The sequence below is a fragment of the Schistocerca nitens genome, chromosome 5, assembly GCF_023898315.1.
Source record: "Schistocerca nitens isolate TAMUIC-IGC-003100 chromosome 5, iqSchNite1.1, whole genome shotgun sequence".
In the NCBI taxonomy this organism is placed as follows: domain Eukaryota; kingdom Metazoa; phylum Arthropoda; class Insecta; order Orthoptera; family Acrididae; genus Schistocerca; species Schistocerca nitens.
Genome location: NC_064618.1, coordinates 815407903 through 815422962, shown reverse-complemented (window position 1 = coordinate 815422962; position 15060 = coordinate 815407903). Strand labels below are relative to the sequence as shown.

At 44.4% G+C, this 15060-nt stretch overlaps 1 protein-coding gene across 2 annotated transcripts in view; it reads left to right on the top strand.

Annotated features, from left to right (window-relative positions):
• LOC126259294 (atrial natriuretic peptide receptor 1-like) overlaps positions 1–8780 on the top strand; it is a 1315450-nt gene extending 1306670 nt beyond the window's left edge. For both annotated transcript variants that reach the window (XM_049955955.1, XM_049955954.1), the window contains exon 21: positions 6615–8780. In XM_049955955.1, coding sequence (XP_049811912.1) covers positions 6615–6995 — 381 coding nt within the window. In that variant the 3' untranslated portion in view covers positions 6996–8780. The remainder of the gene's footprint in view (positions 1–6614) is intronic.
• Positions 8781–15060: the final 6280 nt, after the last annotated feature.

Genomic DNA, 15060 nt, shown 5'->3' with positions numbered 1-15060 from the left:
TAGTGTATCTTTCCGCTCAAGATCCTCATGTTGTACGTTCTCGTACACCATATCAGATCTCTACTGTGGGACAGAATCATGCATCAGAGACCGAGCGAGGTTGCGCAGTGGTTAGCACACTGGACTTGTATTTGGGAGGACGACAGTTCAAACCCTCGTCTGGATATCCTGATTTGGGTTTTCCGTGATTTCCCTAAATCGCTTCAGGCAAATGCCAGAATGGTTTCTTTGAAAAGGCACGGCCGATTTCCTTCCAATCCTTCCCTACTCCAATGGGACCGATGACCTCGCTGTTTCGTCCCATCTCCAAACCAATCAACCAGCCATACATCAGATGCAAACTACGTCCCTATGCAACTACGCACCGCACCATTGCAGTAAGTCTTTCCTGTAGGTCCTAGATGTCACAATACTCATAAGAAATAGTGCTAGCGGCCAACGAGCTCAGCGGGATATTTCCTCAAATCAGAATAATGCATATCATGAGATAGTTTCACAATACTGGCGTGTCTGCAGCATAACTGAAGCGCATGCAAAATGAAGGTATGGCGTGAAATAATCCTTAGACAACTTAGTGACTTTGGTGCAATGAGAATTCTAAACTTCCCTTATTTGGATCATTCACTATGGCAGCTTGATATATTTATCGAGGGGGTTGGTATGAGGGGAAGACATCACGTCGGTCACCAAACACACACAGCAACCTCTCAAAGTTGACGATTCACTGTTGGACGAGCTAGAAGCTTCCACAAGTCTCTAGCCAAGGCAGGTTCTGTGCTAGTTCTTCACTCCGTGTTTTTGTAGAATTCGCTTTGTGTTTTTGTAGAATTCGTCTTATCTCCGCGGATTATGAGCCACAAAACGGAATCAACGCAGTGGCAGCATCCTCCAGAGGTTCCTCCTCTGTTTCCACTAGTCGTACAGTGTATACTTATATGGGTGTGGTGTCTGTTTCTTCGGACATGTCTGAAAGAAGACTCCATATCCGTATAAGTATATAGTTCTCGCAATACCGGCCATAACCTTCTTCTTTTGTGCGGATGCACACATATTACCCGAACTCTTACGGGACTTGCTAAGAGTGTCTTCCACGAGTAATGAGTGCGTTGGGTAGGGACACTACGAATGTGGTGTGTGGACGTATAGGGTGAGAATGTTGGTCCCGTGGGAGGCATGCGCGAGATAGTCCCTGCAGTCGCGCTATCCTCTATGCCCTCGGTGGCTCGGATGAATCGAGCGTCTGCCATGTAAGCAGGAGATCCCGGATTCGAGTCCCGGTCGGGGCACACATTTTCACCTGTTCCCGTTGATACACATCAACACCCGTCAGCAGTTGAAGGTATTGATATATAATTGTAGTTTAGTTGTAAAGTGATGTAGGACGCTGTGCCCTGCTAATTTGTCACTCCGTGTAGCTGTTCTTCTAGAACACCGTTCTAAATGCTTAGGTTCTTAGTTGAGACTCTCATTGCTGAACAGGGTGCGAGTGTTATGTGCCAGTATTTTGAGCAGTCTTTTTCTCTGCGCTGGATCGCTATAGCTGTCCGCCTGTAGATATACACTCCTGGAAATGGAAAAAAGAACACATTGACACCGGTGTGTCAGACCCACCATACTTGCTCCGGACACTGCGAGAGGGCTGTACAACCAATGATCACACGCACGCCACAGCGGACACACCAGGAACCGCGGTGTTGGCCGTCGAATGGCGCTAGCTGCGCAGCATTTGTGCACCGCCGCCGTCAGTGTCAGCCAGTTTGCCGTGGCATACGGAGCTCCATCGCAGTCTTTAACACTGGTAGCATGCCGCGACAGCGTGGACGTGAACCGTATGTGCAGTTGACGGACTTTGAGCGAGGGCGTATAGTGGGCATGCGGGAGGCCGGGTGGACGTACCGCCGAATTGCTCAACACGTGGGGCGTGAGGTCTCCACAGTACATCGATGTTGTCGCCAGTGGTCGGCGGAAGGTGCACGTGCCCGTCGACCTGGGACCGGACCGCAGCGACGCACGGATGCACGCCAAGACCGTAGGATCCTATGCAGTGCCGTAGGGGACCGCACCGCCACTTCCCAGCAAATTAGGGACACTGTTGCTCCTGGGGTATCGGCGAGGACCATTCGCAACCGTCTCCATGAAGCTGGGCTACGGTCCCGCACACCGTTAGGCCGTCTTCCGCTCACGCCCCAACATCGTGCAGCCCGCCTCCAGTGGTGTCGCGACAGGCGTGAATGGAGGGACGAATGGAGACGTGTCGTCTTCAGCGATGAGAGTCGCTTCTGCCTTGGTGCCAATGATGGTCGTATGCGTGTTTGGCGCCGTGCAGGTGAGCGCCACAATCAGGACTGCATACGACCGAGGCACACAGGGCCAACACCCGGCATCATGATGTGGGGAGCGATCTCCTACACTGGCCGTACACCACTGGTGATCGTCGAGGGGACACTGAATAGTGCACGGTACATCCAAACCGTCATCGAACCCATCGTTCTACCATTCCTAGACCGGCAAGGGAACTTGCTGTTCCAACAGGACAATGCACGTCCGCATGTATCCCGTGCCACCCAACGTGCTCTAGAAGGTGTAAGTCAACTACCCTGGCCAGCAAGATCTCCGCATCTGTCCCCCATTGAGCATGTTTGGGACTGGATGAAGCGTCGTCTCACGCGGTCTGCACGTCCAGCACGAACGCTGGTCCAACTGAGGCGCCAGGTGGAAATGGCTTGGCAAGCCGTTCCACAGGACTACATCCAGCATCTCTACGATCGTCTCCATGGGAGAATAGCAGCCTGCATTGCTACGGAAGGTGGATATACACTGTACTAGTGCCGACATTGTGCATGCTCTGTTGCCTGTGTCTATGTGCCTGTGGTTCTGTCAGTGTGATCATGTGATGTATCTGACCCCAGGAATGTGTCAATAAAGTTTCCCCTTCCTGGGACAATGAATTCACGATGTTCTTATTTCAATTTCCAGGAGTGTAGTTTGGTGTGCGTCGCTCTGAAGATGAAGAACGACTAGCGTGGTGAGATGACCTAAATTCGACTGCATTTTGGGCACTGCTAATAATTCGAAATATAATGTTTAACTACTCAGAAATGGTGGGGTACATGAAAGTTCCGAAATAACTTCCTGACTGCGTCGACGGCGGTAACTGAGAAAGAAAACACTGCACTACAAAGTCAGGGTCACCTGATGAGCTGAAGGAAAGCCCGATCGTGCAGAACCAGTCAAGCGCAGGAATTACGTTGATGTATTATTGGCATCAAGCTGCTGCTTAATGAACAGTTTTTCACCATCTCTCCCCTTTTACACAATGACTAGCTGCGAGTTCTCTCGTCACATAATCTGGTACACTCCGGACTTGTACTGAAACTAGTCGAATTTTTTTAATTCTCAGCGTAAAGTCGGTATCACTGGTGAAACGAACGGTACTTTTGACTACAGTTGTACCAATGCAGCAACCTTGTTCAAAATATATTATAATGAAATACTCAGCTAGTGACTGAAAAGAAATTCCGTCTTTGTTTCACTAAAGAATAGCTGTCAAAAGTTGAGTATTCTGTTTCACTTAGCCGCCTACATTGTTTGTTGTGAGGACAGACGAACATACGATTTTTAGGCGTGTTTTGTTAACAGTTTTATGCAAATAATCTCTATTCACATTGTTGTGACACACGTTCATAACAATTAACAGTAGACATAGTGGGACAGAGCACGTAAATAAAATTATTGTACCAATTTCCAGTACGTAAAATGTGGTTCCGTAAAACAGAATTGCAATGGATGTGTTCTTCGGTCGTTTGAAAATACTACCCACAATATTATGTTAATGACTTGATATTTCACATATACATCTACATCTACATGATTACTCTGCAACTCACATTTAAGTGCTTGGCAGAGGGTTCATCGAACCACAATCATACTATCTCCCTACCATTCCACTCCCGAAAAGCGCGCGGGGAAAACGAACACCTAAACCTTTCTGTTCGAGCTCTGATTTCTCTTATTTTATTTTGATTATCGTTCCTACCTGTGTAGGTTGGGCTCAACACAATATTTTCGCATTCGGAAGAGAAAGTTGGTGACTGAAATTTCGTAAATACACTCCTGGAAATGGAAAAAAGAACACATTGACACCGGTGTGTCAGACCCACCACACTTGCTCCGGACACTGCGAGAGGGCTGTACAAGCAATGATCGCACGCACGGCACAGCGGATACACCAGGAACCGCGGTGTTGGCCGTCGAATGGCGCTAGCTGCGCAGCATTTGTGCACCGCCGCCGTCAGTGTCAGCCAGTTTGCCGTGGCATACGGAGCTCCATCGCAGTCTTTAACACTGGTAGCATGCCGCGACAGCGTGGACGTGAACCGTATGTGCAGTTGACGGACTTTGAGCGAGGGCGTATAGTGGGCATGCAGGAGGCCGGGTGGACGTACCGCCGAATTGCTCAACACGTGGGGCGTGAGGTCTCCACAGTACATCGATGTTGTCGCCAGTGGTCGGCGGAAGGTGCACGTGCCCGTCGACCTGGGACCGGACCGCAGCGACGCACGGATGCACGCCAAGACCGTAGGATCCTACGCAGTGCCGTAGGGGACCGCACCGCCACTTCCCAGCAAATTAGGGACACTGTTGCTCCTGGGGTATCGGCGAGGACCATTCGCAACCGTCTCCATGAAGCTGGGCTACGGTCCCGCACACCGTTAGGCCGTCTTCCGCTCACGCCCCAACATCGTGCAGCCCGCCTCCAGTGGTGTCGCGACAGGCGTGAATGGAGGGACGAATGGAGACGTGTCGTCTTCAGCGATGAGAGTCGCTGCCTTGGTGCCAATGATGGTCGTATGCGTGTTTGGCGCCGTGCAGGTGAGCGCCACAATCAGGACTGCATACGACCGGGGCACACAGGGCCAACACCCGGCATCATGGTGTGGGGAGCGATCTCCTACACTGGCCGTACACCACTGGTGATCGTCGAGGGTACACTGAATAGTGCACGGTACATCCAAACCGTCATCGAACGCATCGTTCTACCATTCCTAGACCGGCAAGGGAATTTGCTGTTCCAACAGGACAATGCACGTCCGCATGTATCCCGTGCCACCCAACGTGCTCTAGAAGGTGTAAGTCAACTACCCTGGCCAGCAAGATCTCCGGATCTGTCCCCCATTGAGCATGTTTGGGACTGGATGAAGCGTCGTCTCACGCGGTCTGCACGTCCAGCACGAACGCTGGTCCAACTGAGGCGCCAGGTGGAAATGGCATGGCAAGCCGTTCCACAGGACTACATCCAGCATCTCTACGATCGTCTCCATGGGAGAATAGCAGCCTGCATTGCTGCGAAAGGTGGATATACACTGTACTAGTGCCGACATTGTGCATGCTCTGTTGCCTGTGTCTATGTGCCTGTGGTTGTGTCAGTGTGATCATGTGATGTATCTGCCCCAGGAATGTGTCAATAAAGTTTCCCCTTCCTGGGACAATGATTTCACGGTGTTCTTATTTCAATTTCCAGGAGTGTAGATCTCGCCGCGACGAAAAACGTTTTTGCTTTAATGACTTCCATCCCAACTCGCGTATCATATCTGCCACACTCTCTCCTCTATTACGTGATAATACAAAACGAGCTGCCCTTTTTTGCACCCTTTCAATGTCCTCTGTCAATCCCACCTGGTAAGGATCCCACACCGCGCAGAAATAATCTAAGAGAGGACGAACGAGTGTAGTGTAAGCTGTCTCTTTAGTGGACTTGTTGCATCTTCTAAGTGTCCTGCCAATGAAACGCAACCTTTTGCTCGCCTTCCCCACAATATTATCTATGTGGTCTTTCCAACTGAAGTTCTTCATAATTTTAACACCCAGGTACTTAGTTGAATTGACAGCCTTCAGAATCGTACTATTTATCGAGTAATCGAATTTCAACGGATTTCTTTTGGAACTCATGTGGATCACCTCACACTTATCGTTACTTAGCGTCAACTGCCACCTGCCACACCACATAGCAATCTTTTCTAAATCGCTTTGCAACTGACACTGGTCTTCGGATGACCTTACTAGACGGTAAATTACAGCATCATCTGCGAGCAACCTAAGAGAGCTGCTCAGATTGTCACCCAGGTCATTTATATAGATCAGGAACAGCAGAGGTCCCAGGACGATTCCCTAGGGAACACCTGACATCACTTCACTTTTACTCGATGATTTGCCGTCTATTACTAGGAACTGCGACCTTCCTGACAGCAAATCACTAATCCAGTCGCACTTTCCAGTGTTTTATGATTTCTTCACGGTCATATGTACATACTCCTGCACGGTGTAATTATTTTCAGTTAGAAGCTACTAATGGGTAAATTTTCCCCCGATAAAAATTCTAAGGGCGGTGTGTGGCTCCTGGCAGCGCGGGCACCATAGCAGTTAATACATGTGGTGTATTGGTAACCATATGTGGCATGTAGCAGTGACTTTTCACAAGCCATGTGCCTATACTTGTATGTTACTTGTATAGCATAATACTAGCATCTTACCTTATGGGCTTAAATGTGGAAGGAAGAAATCATTGCTCTAATTTTTCTTGTTACAGCATTCAGTATGCCTGACATCTGTTGCAGGGTAAAGGGAAGGTGACGACGTATTGGCTGCTGGGTGAGAAGAAACCTCAGCAACCAAATGGCGGAGCCATGACGCAGTCCATCAGCAACAACAGCAACGTCTCGCAACAGCCAGCAACCGGCAACAACATCCTGCCACCGGTGCCAACTCCACAGCAGCAGGCCAACAACATCAGTGGTCAGCAACAACAGAACCAGATGTCCAACAACGTGAGCAGTCCACCGCCGATGTCGCAGCCTAACAATGTGAGCAGTCCACCCGCCAACAAAGTGAACAACAACAACGTCGCCAGACTGCCACCCAAGGACACCGGCAACCACGTCATCACCCCTCCGCCCGGAGTTACCACGCCGTTGCTCGCACCAACAGAAATGGTCTGAGGGGCTTCCACGACGCAACCATCGCGTTTCGATGTGCAGTGGCAGAGCATTTGTTGATTCTATGTCTTGCTGTGATTCTGAACTTGTTCACTAAAACTCCCACTATCTTAAGAAAGCACGCAGCACTACGCCACTATTTACTTTCCACCTGCAGAAGATTGTCGCCACAGGCAGCTGCCATTTTCGTGGAAACGGGGGATAAAGACATTACAGGCTGTGCCGCATATTTTGGTTTATTTCGCCCTTTCTCGTTCAAAAGTGACTTACTGTATCTTTTGCTCTACTTCTCAGATAACAGAATTGAAAAATACATTTTCAGAGATTTGCTAATAGCACATACATCAAATGCATGGTAAGCTTGCTTTGTGCATGCTACATTAAATAATTCGTCTCTGCCATCCTCTGTACTAATTTCTAAAGTGTTTCTCTACTGCTGTATAGGGTAACGTGGTATAAGGTAAGCTATTCCGTCGACAGTGCCCAAACAATCTATGGTAATGTACAGAGGCTTTCGTAACACTGTACAAAATAATTGGATTGTCATTGAGAGAGAATAATTTTATTTAAAAATTTGTACAATCCCTTTAACTGTGGCAGTTTTATGTCCATTGGCATCGTTTGTTGTTCTTTAACATGTCGAGCACTTCTATAAAACTATACACACGTTAGTTGTAACTCATACTAAAGTTAATTACAAAACTCCTATTACATTTCATACACGAAAATCAGAATACTTAGGCTCAGCTGATGTTTATCTTCCTATCTCAGGTCTAACAGTAAGGAATGACTATGGATATTAGACCAGAGCAAGGATACGAGAAGCTTCCAATGGAAACAGCTTCGTGGTATTGAACCTTTGTCTCCTCTTTGTGTCTCACACTGGACTTGAACTGTTCTGATTGTATCGTACATTTATGCATCAACATGAGACAGACTTTTAACTATACACTTTCCTGCTGTGTTACTCACAGTCCCACAACTTCCTCCTCTCCTAATACGGACAATGAGCTACACTTTTATGTCGACTAAAACGAAAAATTGATGTAAATTTCTTACTCTTTACTGAAAGTTTTCAAATTTTATACTATCTGTTCCTCTTCTTCCTGGGAATTGATATTGATGCTGTGGTTTCGAGTATTGCAGAAAGAGCGCTAGTACAGATTATACTTTATTTCCAGGAATTTTCTTAAAACTAGTGATTATATTCCCTCAAAATATAAAAAAAGTCATGGGCACTTGTGACTTGAAACAAATTTTTCTACCTTCTTTACACACTTCAACAATAATCATCAGTTGTTAACCGTTATTCGTGGGTGCAAACTAAAGACGATGTAAGAAACATTGGCTGAATACTTCCAGGGCACGTGGGATATTCTAAATGAGAAGTGCAGCACAGTTCAATTCTATTTATAAAATTACTTCGTGGCCAGTAAATGTGGATTTGTGTACTAAATGCAAGACAAATTATTCACTGACAAAGACTCCACTGTGTGATTTAGCGGGAACAAGAAACACATCGCGCCATATTAGTTACCTGTTTTTGGGAAGGGTCCTAAGTGTTAAGAGATGTTAATAGAAACCAGTAAAGTTACCAAGGAAGCAGAACTGCACTGCAGTTGCATGCCTCTATTTTTAAGAACTGTACCAAACATCTCAGCCAAAGATGGAATAATATTTCATATATCAGTGTTTAACAATGAAGAGATACCATTCATTAATTATTTAAGAGAACGTTTAATCATATCATCTGCCATATTTGTTTGTCCATCGATTGATATAATATTTCATGACATTTATTGTAAATATAGTTTGTTATATTATGTTAACTTTATTCATGAATAAATATTTTATGGAATGTGTAACTAAAATAATTTGTATTTCATTTGTTTTCCTTTGCATTAAGGCTTCGTTGTTCTAACACAGTTTCAGCAGCATTTACTTTGCAAATGAACTAAGACGAGAGTAAAAAGTTGTCTTTTTAACTACCAATAATTACTTTGTGCTACACATGTGTTAATTTGATTCTTAATGACTCGCACTGTCGCATTGTATCTAATTCGAAAGGTTAAGTATGAAGGCAACGTTGCAGTTTCATACTCGAATCACTCTAGCTTGTCATATTCACACTCTACGTCTGAAGGCAGAGAAACTGGATGCAACATTTTACTTTTTTGGTACAGAGACTTCAGATCAAAGGAAGAATAGTTAGTCTTTCAGTCTCGTCGATAAAAGTGTTTTGGACACAAAACTGAATTTTCTTGGGGTTATTTGACAAAGGGAGAGCAGTCTGTTACCATCAATTGACGATGACCCATCCCAGAATTCACATGACGTTGATTAATGAAGTTGCAAGAAATCGGAGGGAGATCTAAATTTCTTTCCTCTCGAGTATGAGTTAAGTAAATTCAATAGACCACAATCTTCGTCAGTTGCTTAGAAAACCCCTAAAATTTTCGTACTGCATGACGTGGGACGAATAGCTAGTGCTGAACACTAAACCATTAAGGCAATGTAGAAAGCGGATGGTGACCATTCACAAACGTTCACCACAGGTAAGCAAAGTACGTCATTTACTCATTGACTGAATATTTGAGTCTTTTCCAACTACTGTTACTTAGCTGTAAATATTTAAATGGAACCTTTACTCATAATTGTTAAGTTACATTGATTGCTCAACGAATTTGATTTAATGGGCGGTCAAACGGCTTTTCCACTGTTCATGTGCTGAGAGGACGGCTGCGATGTTTGAAGAAGTTGTCTGGTGTGCTTTGTACATTTCAGCACACATACGTTGCTCCTCAGTTACGTTGCTGAATTTGAATTTGATTAGATTCACTATTCCTTCCATAGAGCCACAGTGAGGAGATCAAACACGATATGGAACGTTTTATGAAAGCACTGATACAAAATATGTCTTTACGAAGGACTAATTTGCTAGTTTTCTTCCACAGATCCTATTCGAAATGGTCCTGCTAAAAGGTTTTACTTTTTCTGTTTGCTGCCAAGTTACTGAGAATGTGTTTTCTGGCCATAGTTAAATGGTTTTAGATTTTACTGTAAACTATTATTCCTCCTGGTACTGTTGTCGTGAAGTGAGCTTTTAGTTGGAAACCATGAAACATGCTCTTCCACAAATTCCGTAAAGAAATAGATATGCTGGAAAGAGGTGTTTGGTGTATTTAGTTCTTCGGACAGACTTTTTCATTCGTTGGTTGATTTGGGAGAGTGGACCAAACAGCGAGGTCATCGGTCCATCATTTTAAGGAAAGATAGGGAAGGAAGTCGGCCGTGCCTTTTCAAAGGAACCATGACGACATCTGCCTGAAGCAATTTAGGGAAATCATGGAAAACCTAAATCAGGATGACCGGACGCGGATTTGAACCATCGTACTCCCGAATACGAGTCCAGTGTGCTAACCACTGCGCCACCTCGTTCGGTAGGTTTCTGCATTCTTGAAATTACATCACAAATATTTCGCATTACTCACTTCATGCGTTAACCGAAAGTAGTATTCCTGTGGCATTACGGAAAGAAGATAAACAAAGTTTGTCATTTTTCTTTTGTTTTTACTTTTCTTTCTGACAATAATCTCACAGCAAATAAAGCATTGATTAGTTGTTTGAACACTTTTGTGGTATGCTGCTTCTAATGTGATTTGTTGTCGTCAAGCCGTAATCCACATATTTTAACGCTGTTGGACTTTTCCATTTCGGTGTCCTATAGGCCACTGAAACTTAATTTACAGTTATGATGTTCCTCACGACGACCGCTATAGTGTCTTATGTCGATAAAGTTTACAGTTTATCACATTGCTGAAACGTGACTGGGTGAAAGCAAGAAAATCATTCGGATATTCTAAGCTGCATAGGCCATAAACAGAACATGTACATATTGAGGGCTTAATTGTCTTCTATCGAGATATGAGGAACCCCAGATTCGAAATTTTGGAGAGCAGTTGATTTTGAACACTTCCCAGTATGGTAAAGATGTCTTATGCGAAAAGGTTCATGGACCAATATTGATTCCGCTGCAGGACCAGTCACAGACGGTTCACCTTCCTGGGTCATTCATTCGAAAAGAAAAAGACAGACTAGATTTTGACGTCCCGTCGACTATGAGATCATTAAAGACGAAACACAAGACAGAAATTTTAGAGAGAAGGGGAAGGAAGTCGGTCAGTGGTTCGACGGTAAGCTTCTGTGCTTTGATTTTGTTCTGTACCACTCAGGATAGCTGATAAGCAGAAAGAAAGAAAAAATGGTTCAAATGGCTCTAAGGACTATGGGACTCAACATCTTAGGTCATAAGTCCCCTAGAACTGAGAACCACTTAAACCTAACTAACCTAAGGACATCACACACACCCATGCCCGAGGCAGGATTCGAACCTGCGACCGTAGCAGTCCCGCGGTTCCGGACTGCAGCGCCAGAACCGCTAGACCACCGCGGCCGGCCAGAAAGAAAGAGGCTATCAGTGATTTGTCTAAGTACTTTAGGGAGATCATAGACAACTCAAAGTTAAATGGCTGGATCACAATTTGAACGGTCATGACAGTTATTTGGATTGGCAGAAATGTCATCAGCGTGTTGCTGCATTGAAACCACTGATATCAGTGTGTAACCTGCTATTACAATTAATAGTGAGTTGTGAACACAATGCTGCGATCTCTTCTTCCTCTCTGGCCTTCGATTCCAAGACTGAACATGTAATTGGTGAAGCCATGTTGACGCAATGTACGTGAACCCGTGCTCGGAGTTTGTGTTCCTTCAGTGACACCACGTTTAACAGCGTCTAGCTTGGTTCAACTTCTCTACATTCTTTTGGCCCCTTTCACTGTTGGCTCACTGGTAAAGGATCCTTCAGGTAACGTAGCATTACCGTAGCTGGTGAACAATGGCGGGTGCAGGTTCCTGAAAAACCTGGATGGTTAAAGCTTTTTTTTTTTTCATCAGAATCGCTCACAGCGTGGGATGACGTAATATTTAACACGCTGCACGCATAATCAGGAGGACCTGGGCTGAAATCCCCGTCCGGTTGTCTGTACTGTGGTTTTCCACGCTTTCCCTAAATTGCTTAAGGCAAACACTGTGATGAAATTTCCTGGCACATTAAAACTGTGCCGGACCGAGACTCGAACTCGGGACCTTTGCCTTTCGCGGGCAAGTGCTCTACCATCTGAGCTACCCAAGCACCACACGCCCTCACAGCTTCAGTTCTGCTAGTACCTCGTCTCCTACCTTCCAAACTTAACAGAAACTCTTCTGCGAAACTTGCACAACTAACACTCCAAGAAGAAAGGATACTGCGGAGTCATGGGTTAGCCACAGCCGGGGGGATGTATCCGGAATGAGATTTTCACTCTGCAGCGGAGTATGTGCTGATATGAAACTTCCTGGCAGATTAATACTGTGATGCTTAGTTGATATGGATACGGCTGCTTTCCATTCCAAAACCTAACATCTGTTCCACCTCTGCTGACCTCATCGTCGGTCACTGGTTCGACGGAACGTTTCTGTGTTTTGATTTTGTTCTGTGCCACTCAGGATAGCTGATAAGCATAAAGAGAAAGGCTATCAGATGGCACTGTCGTCTGGAAAACCCCATGGATTGTGTTTCGAAGCAGTATGTGAAAGTTGTTTCTTAAATGTATGTGTGTGACAGTTGTGACATTTCCCTTTCTGAAAAAATGAGCGTAGAATATATTTTCGAGTTAATCAATCTCCTTATATTCCGAGCCCTAAGCTTCAGTAAAGATTCAATTTATTATAGTGTGTCTGAAGACCCAAAACAAAAAAAAAAAAAAATAATAAAAAATAAAAAAAGAACACAGACTTCTGCTTTGAGAAATAATTTGTTTAAAAGTAAGAAATATACTTGATCAGCCTACAAGAATATTAGACTTGCCTTTCAATTAAGTTCTAAATCATATACAGTAGATTATCATACGTTAGTGACGTCAGGAGACCACTGACTAAATTCAATCAGAAAAATATGCTCTCTATTTTTTAAATTCCAAGAGCCTGACTTAAACATTGAACTTCACATTCTCAATCACCACCTAATTTGCTGGACGCTGTAGCGTGATTCAAAGATCTGTCAAATGTTTCTCTTATCTGATTTATCTCTTACTTTTAGACAAATCATGTCACAGAACTAACGGCTTTTTTATTTTGAAGTTTTCCTCAAGAAGCATGAAATGGTTCAAATGGCTCTGAGCACTATGGGACTCAACTGCTGTGGTCATCAGTCCCCTAGAACTTAGAACTACTTAAACCTAACTAACCTAAGGACATCACACACATCCATGCCCGAGGCAGGATTCGAACCTGCGACCGTAGCAGTCGCACGGTTCCGGACTGCGCGCCTAGAACCGCGAGACCACCGCGGCCGGCGAAGCATGAAATATATTTAATTACTGATCAGTATTCTATTATTATTATTAGTATATAGATTAATAGAAGCAGTTTACATTTATGCAGTGATTTCATAAATTTTCACAATTCGTTTACATAGGTAGCAGCACCTGTTATCAATATACTTCATTTTTCCCCCAAAACACTAAATTCTTCTTAGCTACCTTTGCTACTTTCAAGAGATCAAATTTTGTTTTGCAAAACTTGAATTCACGTTAGTCACTTTGATACTCCATTTGTCCACTTTTCACACATCATTTACTAAATTAGTACAGAAATTTTCCCTCAAAACAAAAATAAAATTTTTCCTTATTTGATTAATTTCAATCAATTACATCTTTCCTTTGCAAAACTGGTCAATTCTACACCCCGTTTGTCAATTTCGCACTTTTCGTTTGGGTATCAACACTCAGACAAAATTCCATTGTGTGACACCTAGGAAGTTTTATTTTCACTGCACCCCAACTCGTGCTCAAAATATCTTCTACAAAATAATGTGACTCTCAGAATTCGCACCTGAGTGCATTCAGCAACTTTTCGCCATTCCGAGCACCACTAACATAACCGAAGAATACCAAATGACAAGTCAGAGAGCGAATAGTTGTCTGAATTTAACGTACTAATTAAAAAAAACTGCACACTCACTAAATTGAACGAAAATAATCTGACTTCAGTTCATTTTGTAAAGTGCCAAATCCCATCAGTGAACTAAATTGATATGAAATATCTCAGTTTATCCGCAGTTCCTCAGAAATTCGTGTATGTTACTTGTAGTATATTTGATAGTGCCTTCCCACCTAAGACTGCACTAGTTAGGCTAACCCTTTCGTTGATTATGTTAATTAGTTCCGTGTAGTATTTCCTCCTACCTGTTTTCTGTGACTTTCTCATGTATATATTCCGTCGAGGAAGTTCGTGTAGGGACTTAATTCTTCAGAAAATACCAGCTGGCTATTTGTGGTTATACACTACGTGATAAAAAGTATCCACACATCCCCAAAAACATACGTTTTTCATATTAGCTGCATTGTGCTGCCACCTACTACCAGGTACTTCATATCAGCGACCTCAGTAGTCATCAGACATCGTGAGAGAGCAGAATGGGACCCTCCGCGGAACTCACGGACTTCGAACGTGGTCAAGTGATTGGGTGTCACTTGTGCCATACGTCTGTACGTGACATTTCCACACTCCTAAGCATCCCTAGATCCACTGTTTCCGATGTGATAGTGAAGCGGAAACGTGAAGGTACAGGTACAGCACAAAAGCGTACAGGCCGACCTCGTCTGTTGACTAACAGAGACTGCTGACAGTTGAAGTGGTCGGAATGTGTAATAAGCAGACATCTATTCTGACTATCATAGAGGAATTCCAAAATGCAACAGGATCCACTGCAAGTACTATGACAGTTAGGCAGGAGGTGAGAAAACTTGGATTTCCTGGTCGAGCGGCTGGTCATAAGCTACACATCCCACCGGTAAATGCCAAACGACCCCTCACTTGGTGTAAGGAGCGTGAATATTGGACGACTCAACAGTGGAAAAACGTTGTGTGGAGTGACGAATCACGGTACACAATGTGGCGATCCAATCGCAGGGTGCGGGTGTGGCGACCGTCCGGTGAAAGTCATGTGCCAGCTTGTGTAGTGCCA